Below are 15435 nucleotides of genomic sequence, written 5' to 3'. Positions count from 1 at the left end.
GCAAGGTTTGTTTCAAAGCAACACTTGTTGCATAAGCAGGAAAAAAAAATTCATCAACCTACCAAGGAAACTGAGTTCAAGGATTTCTGCACAAAATAGCCACAGTGGGACAGCAGTGAATGTTGTAAAGGCAAGGCAAAAGAAGCAGGCTTTGGAGAAGCAGCCCATGCGTTAATCTCATTTGGCAAGCACAAGAAGGTAAAGCCACTTGGCGGGTGTTGAAACGCGGGGCGTTAGTGGGAGGAGGGAAGAGGAGAAGGAGACAAAGCAGCAAACGTGGGCGAAAAACCTGCCCTGTCATTATCTCTGATCAAAATACCCCGTGGAGCACGAAACATCCAGCAGCTCCGCTCTGCTTTGGGAACTGGGAGCACTGGGGAACACCTGGAGGTGCCGGACCCGCCCGTGCCCCGGCCGGGCGATGCCATCCCGGGAGCGCCCTCGGCTGTGCGCGACCGGCAATAACCGCGCAGGGCCGGCAGCGCTCGGCTGGGCTTGTCTGAGCCGCTTATAGACACAGACAGACTGAGATTACACCTAGGGGAGGAAGTGGAGTCCACGGAAAAGGGGATTCTGTAATGCATGCGTGTTCTAGCTCTGCATTATCTTCATAGCAATGACCTTTCACAAAGAACAGGGAGCTGAAAATCCTAAACTTAACAGAATTATTCAGGAGGCTTCCTCTCTACGAGTGATAGCAAAAATTCTATAATATGCTGATGCTTCAGTATGTACAGGCACAGGCACACCTACTGTGTTCATTAATTGGAAGTGTAACAGCTGTAGTCATTCACATTTAGGATCCTGGACATTTAACGGAAAACATCTAGGAATGTTTCTTACCCTTTCAAGATTTTTTTTCAATATTGTTTAAGTAATTACTGGATGTAAGGAATCTACTGTTCTGCTTGTTAGGGAATTGTTTCATGCCCTGATATTTCCTGCCCTGTAGAAACAACAGTTTCCCTTTCTAATGATTTCTTCTTGCTGTTTAAGAGTTGTTGTTACTCAGGTACAGACCTAACACCTGAACCCTATTGTGTCTGCCACCAGCTATGTCAAGACAGGGTAAAGCTCATTAGCTTGTTTTTCAACCTCAGATGTGCTCAATATGCATCCACACCATGCAGCTATCTAGCACTGAGCCCGTCCAAGTCAGCAAGATATCCTGTTCCTACAGGGTACTCTGCTTAATCTAACCAATCAATACCAACAATGGTATTGAGAAGCAGGAAAGAAATGTCAGGTAATTAATTCTGAGTACCTTCTAATTATTGCTACATGAAAAGCACCCTTTTCTCCCATCCTTGACATGTTTGGCTAGTTTTTATTTTGTTCAAAGACTTCGCAGAACAAACTAGGACCTTGCAAGACCAGGCCTGGAGGGGAGTTTGGTACCACACTGAGATTGACGGGGAAGGGGGACCCTGAAAGTAAATCTGACTTTGAAAAAATGCTGAGTTTGTATATCCTTACATTCCTTATAGAAACAAGTACTATGGGCATCACAACTCTTTAAAAGGAGACGTCAGTAGAATACATAACCCATGGGTTTTCACGAGTTTAAAGTGCCAGCATAGAGTGGGGAGAGGCAAATCTGCTTTGGGTTTCCCCAATATTTGAGGCACAAAGCTCATGGAATGTTTTATTTATCAGGTAAAATGATGCACAAGGATTTTTTTGTGGCTTTCATTTTTCTTCTATAAAATAAAGGTCTTTAGTAAAGAAGTCCAGGTCCAAACAGGATTGGGGGAAGTTAAGAAACACAGCTGGGCTGCATTTTATAATAAAACAGCACAAAATCCAATCACAAAGAGTAGGTGGAAGATGATATCTGCAAGAGAAACACAGGCTAAATGTGACTACTTTTCTGTCAGATCCCTTTCACGTTCTCTTCCCACCCCCTTCAATGCAACTGTATGCCCTAATGTGGCTCTGTCAACATATCAAATGTTAACAAATAGACTTTGAAAGGTGTGTTTCAAACCCTCTCCAAATAGAAATGCTTTCAGACACCTCTGTTAACCCAGTAAAATATGACTGTTCCTTTTTGGGAACAGGGTGTGACAATAAAAGAAAGTAATATTCAGTATTGGAAATTATTGCTATGATTTTATTGTCCAGAGGGAGAGATGTGCCAAAAGGAGGAAAATAAAGTGTATAACATTGGGAAATAAAATAGGAAATATTTTCCCTTCTGTCAAACTTACTATATTTTTCAAATTTTTTTTCTTTGAGCTATGGGTTTTATGTTGACAAAGTCACTCAAAATCCATGTTTGGGATTGATATTTTCATTGTTGTACTTTGCTGTTTACCTGAGAGTGTGTAAAATCTGGATAAACCTTTGCCTATATAAAAGAAGAGGAAAAAGATTATATTGGGATGACATGTTTAAAATAGGTTAAAGTGCATCTCATAAAAGCAGAATAGAAAACCTTTGCCACATTTTGAAATTTTGGATATTTCTTCCTCTTGGCTTTACTATCTGAAGTTGTAAAAGGATCCTCAGTTCTTTTATCTTCTAAAATTGATGGGGGTTACTGGTGCAACATAGTGAATTGTAATAATGCTGTTCTATGTGTATTTATAATTTTAAATTGGCTTTTAGATTGGGGTGGATGTAATTGATAAACTAGTATATAGAGCTCTAGTGATAACATGATTTGTTCCAAGGACTTGTTTCAAAAGATGTGCTGGACCTACAGGATTAAACCAGCTCAGAGAGAAACTGGTGCCTCCAGGAGGCAGCAGCTAGAGGAAACAGTTGTTTTACAATGGGGAAACTCGATGGCAGTGCAATTTGTGTGTCAGGAGGGATAGGCACGAAGCATCCCCATAACACTGGCAGGCGTTGTGGGTATGCTGAAGTACCAACCCACAGCGTAAAGAAAAACTCTCCTGCTGCTCCTAAGCCTGACCTCTCTCCCGGTCCCGTGTAACCTGTCAGAGCATATCTGAGGTGCTGCTGAGGTCAGACGCAGGTAAGCAGAGTTTACACTGCAAGCTCGGGGTGTGAGTGGTTTGGCCGTTTATGATAAATGCAAATGGGTGCCTCTCCTCGCTTTGTAAATGAGGAGAGTTTTACTGAACTCTTCTGCCAGGGCTTGGCGGGGACCAACTTCTGTTCAAGCCTCCTGCTGCCACAGGGGGAAGGGGTCTGGTGGAGGGCTTTGGCTCCCTCTAGTTACTCCTAAAGGGAGTTGCTTCCTAAAGGGAGAAACATCCCGTAAAACCCAGTCACTTACTGCGTACAGAGATCTCTGCCACTAAAACACCTCCGGTTTGTTCCATGCGCTGTTTTCGTCTGTCACATATCTTAAGAGATCGGAGAGAAAGCCATATATACCAAAAAAATTATAAGAAAATCCAAACACAATTCTCATGTTTCCAACCAAGGAAATTGCTGCATATTTTCTGGAGGCTTTTTTTCCCCCTGCCTTTAATTATTGGGATTTTGTGTGCAGGAGAGATTTAGGGAGAGTCTTTACAGTGCATTTTCTGAGCATTTTGGTGGACTGCCCCTCCCTCCCTGTCTTAAACAAAACCCCTGTCAAGACAGAAGGGGAAAAATAGAGCTTGATCTGTTTAACCCATGACCTCGGGGAAGGCTTCTGTGGTTGTTTATTGCTAATGATAATTGTTGCCCATTGGGTAGAAAAAGGAAGCACTAAATCACTTCCATATAGATCAGCTCATGTCCAGCACTAATGATGCCTGTCACAGCTGACAAGGTCTGTATTGGAGCCAGTGCTCTACAGATTAAAGGTCCTTGTCCATCCCCTGACCTTTGCAGATCTCCAGCTGTGGGCATTTTTATTATAAACTCAGCATGTGGTAATTCTGGTTATGAGTTGCTTGTAAGCACAGACCCCTGGCTTGGTTCAACCTTAATTGCTGGAGACCACCAGCTGCATTTTTGAGTGGGAAGTGGGCTCCAGGGATGTTAGCCTGATTGAGCAATTATCCTGCACTGGAGGGTGAGGTGGGAATTCCACCCACTGCCTGAAAGGATGATGTGGATGTTTGACAGTATTGTCAGAAGGGCAGATATGGAGTAATGGGTTTGTGTTTTCTTTTAATTCTGATCTGTGACTGAATAAAAAGTCAAAGTAATCTTTAAAAACAAACAACAAAATCTAAGCCTGCAGTTTTTTCTTTTGCCATTGAAACAGAATTTCTAATAACGCGTTTTTTGTCAAACCTGCAAGTTTTTTCAGCCAGGTCCTCTCACTGCCCTGAGGGTGCTTTTAGCACTGAGATACTTGGTAAAATGGAAAAAGATCAACTTTCTCCCTTTTTTCAGGCTTGTGTTTCACTGTGGCTATTTGTCAGACAGGACTGTAGTCTGGGATATAGACAAGAGGTGAGGTTTTCAATGGCTACATTTAAAAAAGTTTCCCAGTGTTGCATACGGTGCCTGTGGCATGACAGGAGTTGGGGTGCATGGCTGGGCACTCAGATTCACACACGGCAGTGCCTCCATCCACTGACACCCCTGGCACTGGCTCTACACCTGACACGCCCTTGGAAAAGGTCTCAACATCCTCTGTCAAAATTTAGAACTGTGTATTTCTCCAGGAGGGAGGACTTACCACTGGGCATGAGAACTTCTCGCTGTCGCAGACGTGCGTCTCGCAGTGCAGCCACACCTTGGACAGCTTGGGGATGTTTCGGAAGCGGAAAGCATTGAACTGGAAGGTCGCCCGGTTTGTTTTCCCATTCTCGTGCACAATGATGGAGTAGTCTGTGGGACACCTGTGGTTGTGCATGGAGAAGCAGTGTCAGAGCCCCTGTGGCTTCATTGAAACATCTCCTGAGGTGGCAGTCTGATGAATGCAGTTGCCCTGCTGTGGGCCAGGTTCTCCCTTGCTCCTTCCTCCCCCAGCTCCCAGCTTTCTGTCACCCTCGAGGCTGGGCTGAGTAGGTGTGCTCCCTGGGGTCCCACCAGCACCTACCCCTTGGTGATCAGAGGCCAGTGGATCTGGTAGAAGTACTCTGAGGAGGGAGTTGCCCAGCAGTTGTTGAGAACAACTTTGAACCTGGGGAGATACAAACTCCAGATTAACAAGGAATGTCCCAATTACCAATTTATTACCAATTCCTCCTTCCCTTGCCTACCTGTCGCTTAAGCCCTTGGCTTCCACTCCAGCAAATATGTCAGAACCGATTTCTGATGTTTCAACAACGAAAGGGGCTTCCTTTATACTTGAAAACTTGGCATTCTTTGGAAGACAAAGATAAAGGTGTCATGCATTACTAGTAAATTGCAAAGCAAGGCATGATTCAACTTCAGGCACCCCTAGAGAGACTGACTCTGGAAGTCTGGATTCTTATTACCTGCAAGCTCCAAACTCTACATGTGGTAGTAGAACTATTGCAAGCCCAAGGTGACATTTAAAAATCTTTTTATTAGTGTTTGGCTTATAATGACAAGTGACAGAATTTGATGCTGTTTAGGTTGTAGTATGTGCTATATCACAGAACTCACAGCAGCACTGTCGTAAAAGTCTTGCCAGTCCTTGTGCTACAATGAGTGGAACCTGGTATAGTGCTTCTTTTTCTAAACTCTATTGCTCTGCCCTGGTTTAGGGTACTATCTTGCTTTTCTTCACACCAAGTTTCTGTGTTGAAGGCCTGATTTCTATTCAGGTTCCAGCCCCTCATGCTGAATTACAATCCTTTGCTGTTATTGGGGTGTCACAGACCAAAGGGCAGGTGAGGCTGAAGTGTTTCTCCTGGATTACACTGCAGCTTGTGTGCTGCTTCTGGATGAGGAAATGGGCTCATGAAGCACCTGGAATTGTAGGCCACCAGAACAGAGGGCTGTAGTAGGGAGCAGCAGAGATGAATACCATGGCAAAATAAATCTTTAATTTCCATTTTGCCAGGGAAAAAAAAATCAACATTTAATTGAAATTAACATTTTATTCCCAGTGAAAATGAGAACAAACTAAAAAAGGAGTGGTCTGGTAGCTTTCTGAGCTTATTCTGTACTTGTGCTCACTGGGAAAATATATTACTATGGTTCAGCCACTCTCTCCTTGACTCCTGGGAGCCATTACAACAAGACAGTCATTTGGCAAAAAATTAAAGTATCAGAGATCCATTCCTCACTGCCTATCATCTGGTTTTTTGTAGCCATTCTGTCAGTTGACAGGAGCAGTGTGGTATCTCCTGGGACTTTGCCAGTACATAGTACCTAATATTATATATTAGTGTGCTGTATATCAGAAAAAAAGACCACATGGGCTTTCATGTGGCACACAAAGCCTGTCAAAATGTTTAGTGATCAATAAGTGCCCAAAATGTAGTGTGTGGGAGAAGAGATTTCCACCTTGTGGTAAATACTCCCTCTACCTGGCCTATAAATTTAACACAGTATGTTATGAGTTGTGCTTTTTCTAGCTGTACTAAAATAGAGAGGCTGTTTTGGTGCTTTTGACTGTGCTTTAATGGAGAAAAGACTCCAAGATAAAGAGCTGGCTGTTCCAACAGTGCAGTGGAGCTGAGGAGAGGAGAGGGAAGTTTCAAAAGATCCGCCTGATGTCCAGGGATGGTATTTTGTTGGCAACAAAATTCCAGCATGACATAAAGATCTTTGGGATACATGAAATATCTGTCAGGTGAGAGGACCAGGGAGAAAATTGCAAGAGAAATGCATGGAGTTTTGCTCTGTCTGTAGAGACCATGTGATAGCAGCGATGCCTGAAGATGCATGCTGCTCTTGCAGTGGGACTACGAGCAAGTTTTGCTTTTTATTATAAAATCTGTCAACAGGTTAGAAATGTACCTCTCAGCAGAAAAATCTGCCAGTTTTTGAGGGATTAAAAGAACAGTTGGCATGTGTCTGCTCTGTTCAGTTTAAGTATATCCCTGTTAATCAGCAGAAACAAGGACCCCTGCCAACCCCACTGCAATTATCTGTTCCAGGCTATTAATGTGCTCCATGACACATAAAAATCAGGAGCAGCAGCCCTGTTTTTTCCAGCTCTTCAGGCTGAAGCTTGTGGAAGGTGAAGGCGAAAATCTAGGTGGCAAAGAGCACTTACAGAGTAGAAGTTGAGGGACAGCTGACTTTCAAATGAGCCAGAGCTCCCATTCTTCACATGGACAGTGGCCACCCTGGGGACATGACAAATTTCTGTATGAGTGAGGTGTGGTTCTCAGGACAGAGTAAGATGCACTTCCAAAAGAGGACGTACCTTTGGTCAAAGGCAGCCTGGTTCACCAGATAGTTGGCATTGTACGAGCAGGTGAACGAGTAATTCACAGGCTGGCTCTTCACAATTACCGAGGAGTCATTGGAGACGATGGAGTTGTAGAAGTGGTAAATGGGATTCTTGAACTGTGGATGGTGAGACCAAGAAATGTAGGCAGTACTGAGTCTTTGAGGCATCAGGGACAACTTCATAGTTTGAAACACGAAGACTCTAACACCATCCCAAAGAAACATGATTGGGTAGCTCTTTATATGCTGTGTTGCCCATGCATATATCTTACCATATGTAAGTTCTGTGTAATACAGGTGCAAATGAACAACTAACAGACACACTAATATCACTAAGCCTCTGAGTATTTTACCTGTAGATGCAAAGCACAACTATGTGATTCTTACTTCTCCCTGATAGTGGAGTTTGCCTCCTTCTTCCATCAGTACCTAAAGCCTACTCCAAACTGAAGAAGACAGGACACTCTCAAGTGAGTCCAGCCATTTCCTGAGTCAGAATGTTGACCTTGATAGTCTTACCTCTGACTGTGTCCCACAGTATGATCTGTTTTTAGGTGACAGGTCTGGAATTGTGAATTGGTAATATCCTGAATCATGGATCCCATTATAGCAAATGCCTCCAAGTGCCAGCTGATTAACCTCCCATCCGTAAGGGCACTCTGGAATTCTGGTAATGATGGTTTTAGGATAGCAGTATACCAGAATTACATCTGAAAGGGAAATAATACATCTAGAGTTACTCACTGGTAATTTTCTTTCAAAGCAGTGGGTCTGCACACTTACATTCCATTTGGTTTAATCTTCTGTGAGCAGGGGTGTGTGCTGGAAGGTCCCCTAACGTGAGCAGCTTTTGATACACAAAACTGACCTTTGGGTTGTTAAATTCTGTCCTCTTTGGAAGAGGTTGGCCTTTGCCTTCTAATCAATGCAGAACTTTGTGTAAATTTTTATCTTTCTGGAATAGCTGATTGAGGAGCAGAGACACTGCTGAGAAACCTGAAGTGAAAAAGGACTGCACTGAGATCTATCAGAGTAGCTTATGCTGCTAAGCTGGCTTCTATAATGCCACGGACTCTGTAAAAATAATATTGGTGAAGTTGTTTGGTAAGCTTCATAGATCTGCACCCCTTTGTAGTGTTGTACTGATCTTGGCCACTATAGATATTCTGCCCTTTCTCTTCTTGCACTGGCATTGCAGTGCCAGGACAAATTGAATTTTTCTTACAGTCAAGTTAAAAGCTAAGATGTAAAAATGAACTGAAAAGCTTAGGCCTGCTAATAGCAATAGTAAATGAACCAAACTCCCAATTCTGTTAGCAGTGCAGAGTGTGATTGCTAATACAGCCATGAATACTGAACATCATAACATGCAGGCTGATTACTTCATGATAGCAGAATTGGACATTTTTCAAAGAGTATCAAGTAGTACTAGTTTGAATGTCTGATGGGAATTTAAAGGGCAAATATTGACTAACCATTAGTGGCCTGAAAATCAAAAAAGGCTTCCAATTATTACAGTCAGAAAAAAACCATTTTACCTGGAATTATTCAATTATTTCTTTTAAAGCCCTTGACACTCTCATTTTATACTAAAAGCCTCATTTTGCAGCCTTTCCATGTCTGCTAGGGAATACTCAGTGAAAGTCAACTAAGGACCTTAACAACTTGCTTCTCTTTGGTCAACAAACCTTCAGCACATGCAGGCTGATTCCGCTTGTGTTGATGGTCAGATTTATAACTCGGGCAACTTTACAGCTATGAAAATTCCTGCAGTTCAAAGAAACTGCTTGTGCAAATGAAGGTACTGAAATAAATGACTCGAGAGCCAAATACTTGAGATATACAATAAAATTACTGACGGTAATGTGACAGCAGTCATGTACTAAAAGCAAACACTATATCGAGGCATATTCCAACACATCTCTAAAGCAGGTTTCATAATTATAGTGAAATCTACATTACAGGTCTGTCTGGCACCAGCTCATTTCAGTTTCTAGGCAGTAATCAGTGTGCAGTTAAAGCCTTCTCTTCAATGATTTTTGTATTTTTCTTGTTTTAATGTAGCAGTATGGTTCAGGAGTTCAGCCCAGCACATCCAATCACCACTGACCATCTGATTGCAGTCAGTGGGACTAAAGCCCAACTTGGGCAGCAAAGATCTGTTGCATCTAGCCTGCACTACTACAGATAACTTCTAATTGTTGTTGTTTTCTTTGCCATTTTATGCTTTTGTCCTTAAATTTATTGCACTTTGATTATTGCACAAAATGAAATATATGCCTAATTGTCTATGGGGCTAGGACTTCACTAGTACATGCTTTACTGTGCTAGCTAAAAGCAGATCAATAAACAAAATGTAAGGATTAGCTCTGCAGAATTTACAGTTTAACTTTCTGAAGGAAAACCTTTTGATTTTGAATAGAAAAAAACCCGCATTTGACAGCTTAATTGCAAGAGAAGATCATAGAAGACTTAAGTTATTTTACCTGCTTTATTTGGACTGCAAGGCCCCCCAAGAGCTCGAGCCAAGATGACCAGCAGATACACAGTAAGAGTCAGCATTTCTTGCAATGATCTGAGGACAAAGGGAATAAAAGCTAAAATGTCTTTAGAATTGGAAATAAAACCAATGCATTGTCTGCAGACCTGAAAACGTAAATACTCTTATACATGGGCTTTTTGCAGAGAGAAAAAACATAATATTACTGATATTCTGTCACCCAATGTAATTGCATCTATAGGATAAATATTTCCAAGACCATTACTATCACTGGGTCACTATTGTGACAATATTACTATTTCAGTTTAGTGGTGGCTTTTAATTATTCTAGTTTGATTTCTTACGAAGGCTCTAAACCTGAAGTGTTAATATTACCAAGTGAAACTGAAACAATGGGATCTGAAGAAAAGAGAGGGAATAGAAATTACTAGAAGAAATATCATGCAAGAACATATATAGTGTGCTTAAAATTTAGTGCTGAAACTATTCTCTATGATGATGGCTATCCTGATGTATATACTCTTCACTTCATGTAGCTCAGTTCTGGTAAATTATGCATTTTCTCCTTTGCTGCTCAATGTTGAGTTTTTAGGAAAACATACATAGCAGTAATTTACATTTTCATTCCAGACCTCAAATATGAAAGCTGTTTCTCACATGTGGGATTGAGACTGGAGTTCTCATATTTTCTCTTTGTAGGGATATACTCTTCAGTATCAGCCCTCATATACACATCACTAAGAAGACTGTCAGAAGTAACAAATATAATTTAAGAGAAAAAATCATCCCAACTCAGTATTTCTAATAAAAACAATCAATTTCAACATTTTCACTCATCCTCTATTTAAAAATATATATTTATAAAAGGCTCATAAAGTATATTTCAGTGACAATTCCTTCTAATTATAATCCTAGGCATTCTACAAGAAATTAATTATTATACCTACAGGACAGGAAGGGGATAAGTATTTCAGATTTTCATTCCGGTCTTATTCCAATAGCTGCGCTGTCAGCTCTTCCCAAGATGTCCTCTTTCAAATGAACCCAGCTGGCATTATCTTCGCTTTATATAAGCAATCTTGTAAAAGGAGCCCATCTCTGGTTAAATCTCAACCCGCCAGTATTGTCCAGTGTAGGAGGGGGAAAAAAAAAGAGTTATAGAAAAGCAGTTCTCTTCCCCTAGATGGGACTGTATTGCTGCTGCAATTTGATTTTTAAAAAGTTTTTCTATGGTGGCTTTTCACAGATCTTGAAACTAAGTGAAGAGAAACCTGCTGAAGGTACAAATTTTTTTTTTAAAAGTTAATTAGGAAAATATAGAATTTCTGCAGAGGTGAAGCCACAACTGCGTTCTAGAATTCAGTTAAAAAGTATTTATAGGAATTAGATGCTTGTCTTAAATGGCTTATTGACAATGTCAAACTTTTATGCCATGCAAGTGGACAAAGTAATAGCAACAGATCATCTTTGGGGTTGGGTTTTTCACTTATTTTTTCTGAAAGTTCATAGGGATGTTATCTGAGTTTAGGTGGGCTCTTCCATAAGCCTAAGCATTATACTACATAATTATAGTACATAATACTACATAATTATAGTACATAATACTACATGCATATAAGACTATGTAATATACATTAAATATTACATTATAGATTGTGTAAAATTTACCATTGCACAGAAAACTGAAACAAATTTGCTTTTCATATGACCATCAGTCATAAGGTTGCCTACGAAAGTCTTGGTCAGCTGGTAGGATTTTCTAGTGACCCAGTACATCCTGTTTGTATCAGCTTTTAGTGACCCGCACGGAAAATAGCACTTGGGTATGCTACTGCTATTTTACATGCCTGTGTAAAAACGTGGCTGTAAATACTCTTACAGTATAAACTAGCACAGCCTCAACTTTGGGCATGTGTGCATCTACCCAGTTTCATGTGTTGTTGAACTACTCTGATATCTGTCTTGAGTCACAAAACACAGAGGATCTCACTGACCTTGCTTGTGGGACCCAGTCCTGTGGGGCTGCTCACAGATGATTTGGTATCTCCTCTTGTTGAGAACCTCGTTCTCCCCATCCATAGCAGGACTTTGGTGTGCCTTCTCTCAAGGGATTTTTGGCATAGAGGGGAGACACAGTATTAAAGCTGTACTAGTTGTCATTAGTCTGGAGCTTTTGAAGGAGAAGAGTGGAGCACAGTGGCCCTGACCTTACCTGAAATGCTAGACAAGGAGTTTTTAGCTGCCTGTGGGTGAGATTTATGGGTGCACCTTCAGGACAGCATTCACTACAAGAAGAGTTTCAAGCCAAAAGGCATGAGCACAGCACAGCACAGCCATGACTGCACTGTGCCTTGTGAGGGCTGCTGGCTCTCAGTGGTGATGGTGTGCAGGTGAACTGCAATGATATGAAGATGTAATTAGGGTGACTTCTGCTTCTGGAAAACTGATCCAAAGCCCTAAAGAAAGGTTGAAAAGACTTTACATTTCTGTGCTTAGTTTCAAATAGTCAGTCTGAACCTAGATAGAAGCTTCCTAAGGATTGCAATACAGAGCAAATAATGGGCTGCTCTCGCTATTGTTGTGAACCAAGTCCTGCAAGCCATCACATTCTGATTTAAATGAGATTACTTAAAGATGGACAATGGATAAAATCCTTTGTTTGTTGTTATTTTAATTGAATTAAAGAATAATCCACGGAAAAAGGACTAAAGCTCATAAATCGTTTGGTGTTACCTAACTAGGGATTATCCTCATGAGAAATCCTAAAACAAGGAAAATTTAACTCACAGTGTCTGCTTTATAGGCTCACCTCAAGTCCTGCAGGCATTGAGGCCTAATTTTGATTTCCTAAGCCCAACTGAATAGACACTGTGTAAACATACACTTGTTTTTGTCTTTCTCTCTGTGTGTGTATTTGGTCTGGAACCAGGAGCCAGGCTTTCTAGTGAAACATTATGATCAACCCTGTTATCAAGAATATATAGCTCAGTAACAAGGGGAGGCTTACAGGAGAAAGCCTGTGACTTTGGACATGAGAAAGCCCTCATGACCTTGTACAAGCTGATTCTTCAAGCTCAAGGGATCAGTTTCAGCCCCAGGGTTGGACTTGGTCTGTCAGGTCTGCCCACTTAGAGCTGACTTGGAGCATAAGATATTTGGCTAACCTTGATTAGGTATAGTGGTTAACCTCACCATAACATTAACAAAGCTCTTGAAACACAGATTAGCTTTTTACTGATGGTTTTTAGCAAATACTGTAATAAAATTATCATTGGTGTAATGCTAGAGGTTTCAGTGGAATTACTCTAAGATGTATCTAATCCCACAGTTTGTAAAAGAAAATAAATCTCTTGCTATCTTCTCAGAGCAAACTAATCTCCATGTACATAATACTCCTTTTAGACAAAGGTAGAAAACAGAATGAAAACCATGAAACAAATTTGGCAGAAGTGCCAGCTGGTGTATAGTAGTCTGCATTTGCATAAGAAACAAGCACAAAATGTACCTAAGCCAACCAGCACTTGATACCTGCACTGATCAAAGGTAAGGGCTTGGGGAAGGGTTAGGTTTCTCTCAGTAATTGCATACACAGAAAAAGGAAAGCCATTAACTTGTGAAACAGACCACTGAGGATTGTTGCAGTTTCCTGACTCTTTCCAAGCCCATTGAATAATCTCAGCAGTCTAAGTATCTGTAAAGATTTTGACAAAGAGCAAATGAAGGCCTTATTGAGAATTTCACCTACAAGAGCAGCTTGTCTCTCCAGCCTTGTTCCTCACATTGTGATGGAAAGCTGTGTGAGTATCTACTGTCTGGTTCTTACACAAAACAAATGAGGTTCTGCTGTTTGAATCTGCAAGGGATATTGTGGCATCTAATTTTCATTGGATTTGGATAAAATAATAAACCTGAAGAGTCCTTTAGATATATGGAAGGACTTCATGGGACGCTGAGGAACAATGGAGACAGCAAGCTGATTCCAGGAGTGAGATCTGGTGACATTCATCTAGAGGCTGAAATGTGTTAATGATGCTGTTTCCACACCCCAAAACCTGGCATAGTCAGTTTTGTCTGAGATAAGGAGCGTATTTATCCCACAGGCATAGAGACATCCATGCCAGGTCTGGAAGCATAGCAACTGCATTTATATTGGACCTGATCAGAGTTAATGGGTCCTGTTGGAAATGCAGCACTGTGTTGGCACAGTCAAACTTTTCCTGAAGCTTAAGTGAGCTGTGCTGTGTAGACTTATTGCCTCAAGTCATAAATACCTTACAGGTTTAGGATTGTTTTGCCTTTTATAGAGTAAATACCTTTCCAGCAGTTTGTTACTCATGGCACGTGGTTGGTCACTCACTTCAGCATGTGATTGAGTCACCACCCCTGGAGGTAGTTGTAGATGTGGCACTAAGGGACTGATTAGTGGGGGACTTGGCAGTGTTAGGACAGTTGAAGATCTTAAAGGTCTTTTCCAACCAAAATGACTCTATTCAATGAATGTTTTAGCCTTGTGAGCAGATTATAGAATCATGCAGGTACGTAACAGAGTACCTGGAACCCTAAGTCCTTGGGTAGCTGATATTCTTCTGTAGCTGCACAAAATGTATCAGAAGAAGGAGAAATTAGAGGAAACTATCTTTGTAGAAGAGTCACATAAAAATCAGAGACGGATGTTCAGGCCACTGGAAGAGACAGTCTTCTGCTCTAAACTTCCTCATGCATCACCTGTCTGTCTGTAACTATGCAACACTGAATCATAATTTTTCAGCAATCACCTGCAGCCATAGGCTTGGTGAGACAGTGCTGCTGTTGTTACATGCACTCCCAGGGTGTGGGTGAGCACAGACTCTCACCTAAAGAATCATTCCCTTGACATTTCTGCTGTTCAAGACAAGTATTTACAACAGCAAATCTTGCTGAACACAAAATTGTGACTGAAGTAAATAATAATATTTCACGTTCATTTGAATGCCTGATCTTATTGCTGTTTAGCTTTGCCAGCACATTTAGACCAATGTTCTTTGGAAGCTTCTCCAGAAGAGTTCTGCCTGGAGTTTGCTACTGTTGGAACAAAACATCGGTTTCCAGCTGAGTTTCCTTGAAGCCTTTGTGTGGGTAAGTGCTTTATTTGGTGTATTTTTTATGGGCTGTCTTGGAGCTAGCTAGTTATGCAGGATAAGGATTTGGGGCTTGATTTAATAAAGACATGGTGCTTGATTTAATAAATGCATGAGGGACATAAAACAGGTCTTGCAAGACCAGAATGGATGACTTAAACTGGTCATGTGAGGCCTCAGTCATCCTTGGGCTGCCACTATTTGGAGATGCCTAAACTTGCCAGGCACTTGATTAATTTGCCTAAATGAGACATGTATTGTGTTAGCAGCTGCTATAAGGTGTCCAGGATATCCTGTGACACCTCTAGGGCACTCTTGTACTTTTGGAGTGGGATCTGGAAGCCAGGCAGGATACTCAAGTACATCTTCAATGGACTGGGTGTCTATGTGTGGGCATGTGAATTGAGCCAGACACATTGCTGTGGTTGGCTTGACATTAATTTTCATTTGCCTTGAGTCTAAGCAGCCCTGCACACTCTGTGCCACACATGCCTGAGCCTGCTCCAGTCGGCACAGCGCCCTTGAATTACTCACTGAGTGCCCAAGGCAAGCTTCCAGGCAGAAGTTAGAGCACTTCTGGAGAAAGAT

At 41.4% G+C, this 15435-nt stretch overlaps 1 protein-coding gene across 1 annotated transcript; it reads right to left on the bottom strand.

The window, feature by feature from the left end:
- Positions 1-1631: 1631 nt before the first annotated feature.
- On the bottom strand, positions 1632-10865 carry TECTB (tectorin beta). The gene is made up of 11 exons (XM_008926347.2): positions 10678-10865; positions 9717-9805; positions 7750-7940; positions 7205-7347; positions 7052-7124; positions 5121-5224; positions 4958-5041; positions 4595-4757; positions 3248-3317; positions 2318-2350; positions 1632-1834 (listed from the first exon to the last, which is right to left on the bottom strand). Exons 2-11 carry the CDS (start codon positions 9790-9792, stop codon positions 1782-1784), a joined length of 990 nt encoding a protein of 329 aa, XP_008924595.1. The 5' UTR covers positions 9793-9805; positions 10678-10865; the 3' UTR covers positions 1632-1781.
- Positions 10866-15435: the final 4570 nt, after the last annotated feature.

Source organism: Manacus vitellinus, unplaced genomic scaffold, assembly GCF_001715985.3.
Source record: "Manacus vitellinus isolate BGI_N305 unplaced genomic scaffold, ASM171598v3 scaffold_15_pilon, whole genome shotgun sequence".
NCBI lineage: Eukaryota > Metazoa > Chordata > Aves > Passeriformes > Pipridae > Manacus > Manacus vitellinus.
This window is presented reverse-complemented; position numbering and strand designations above follow the sequence as displayed.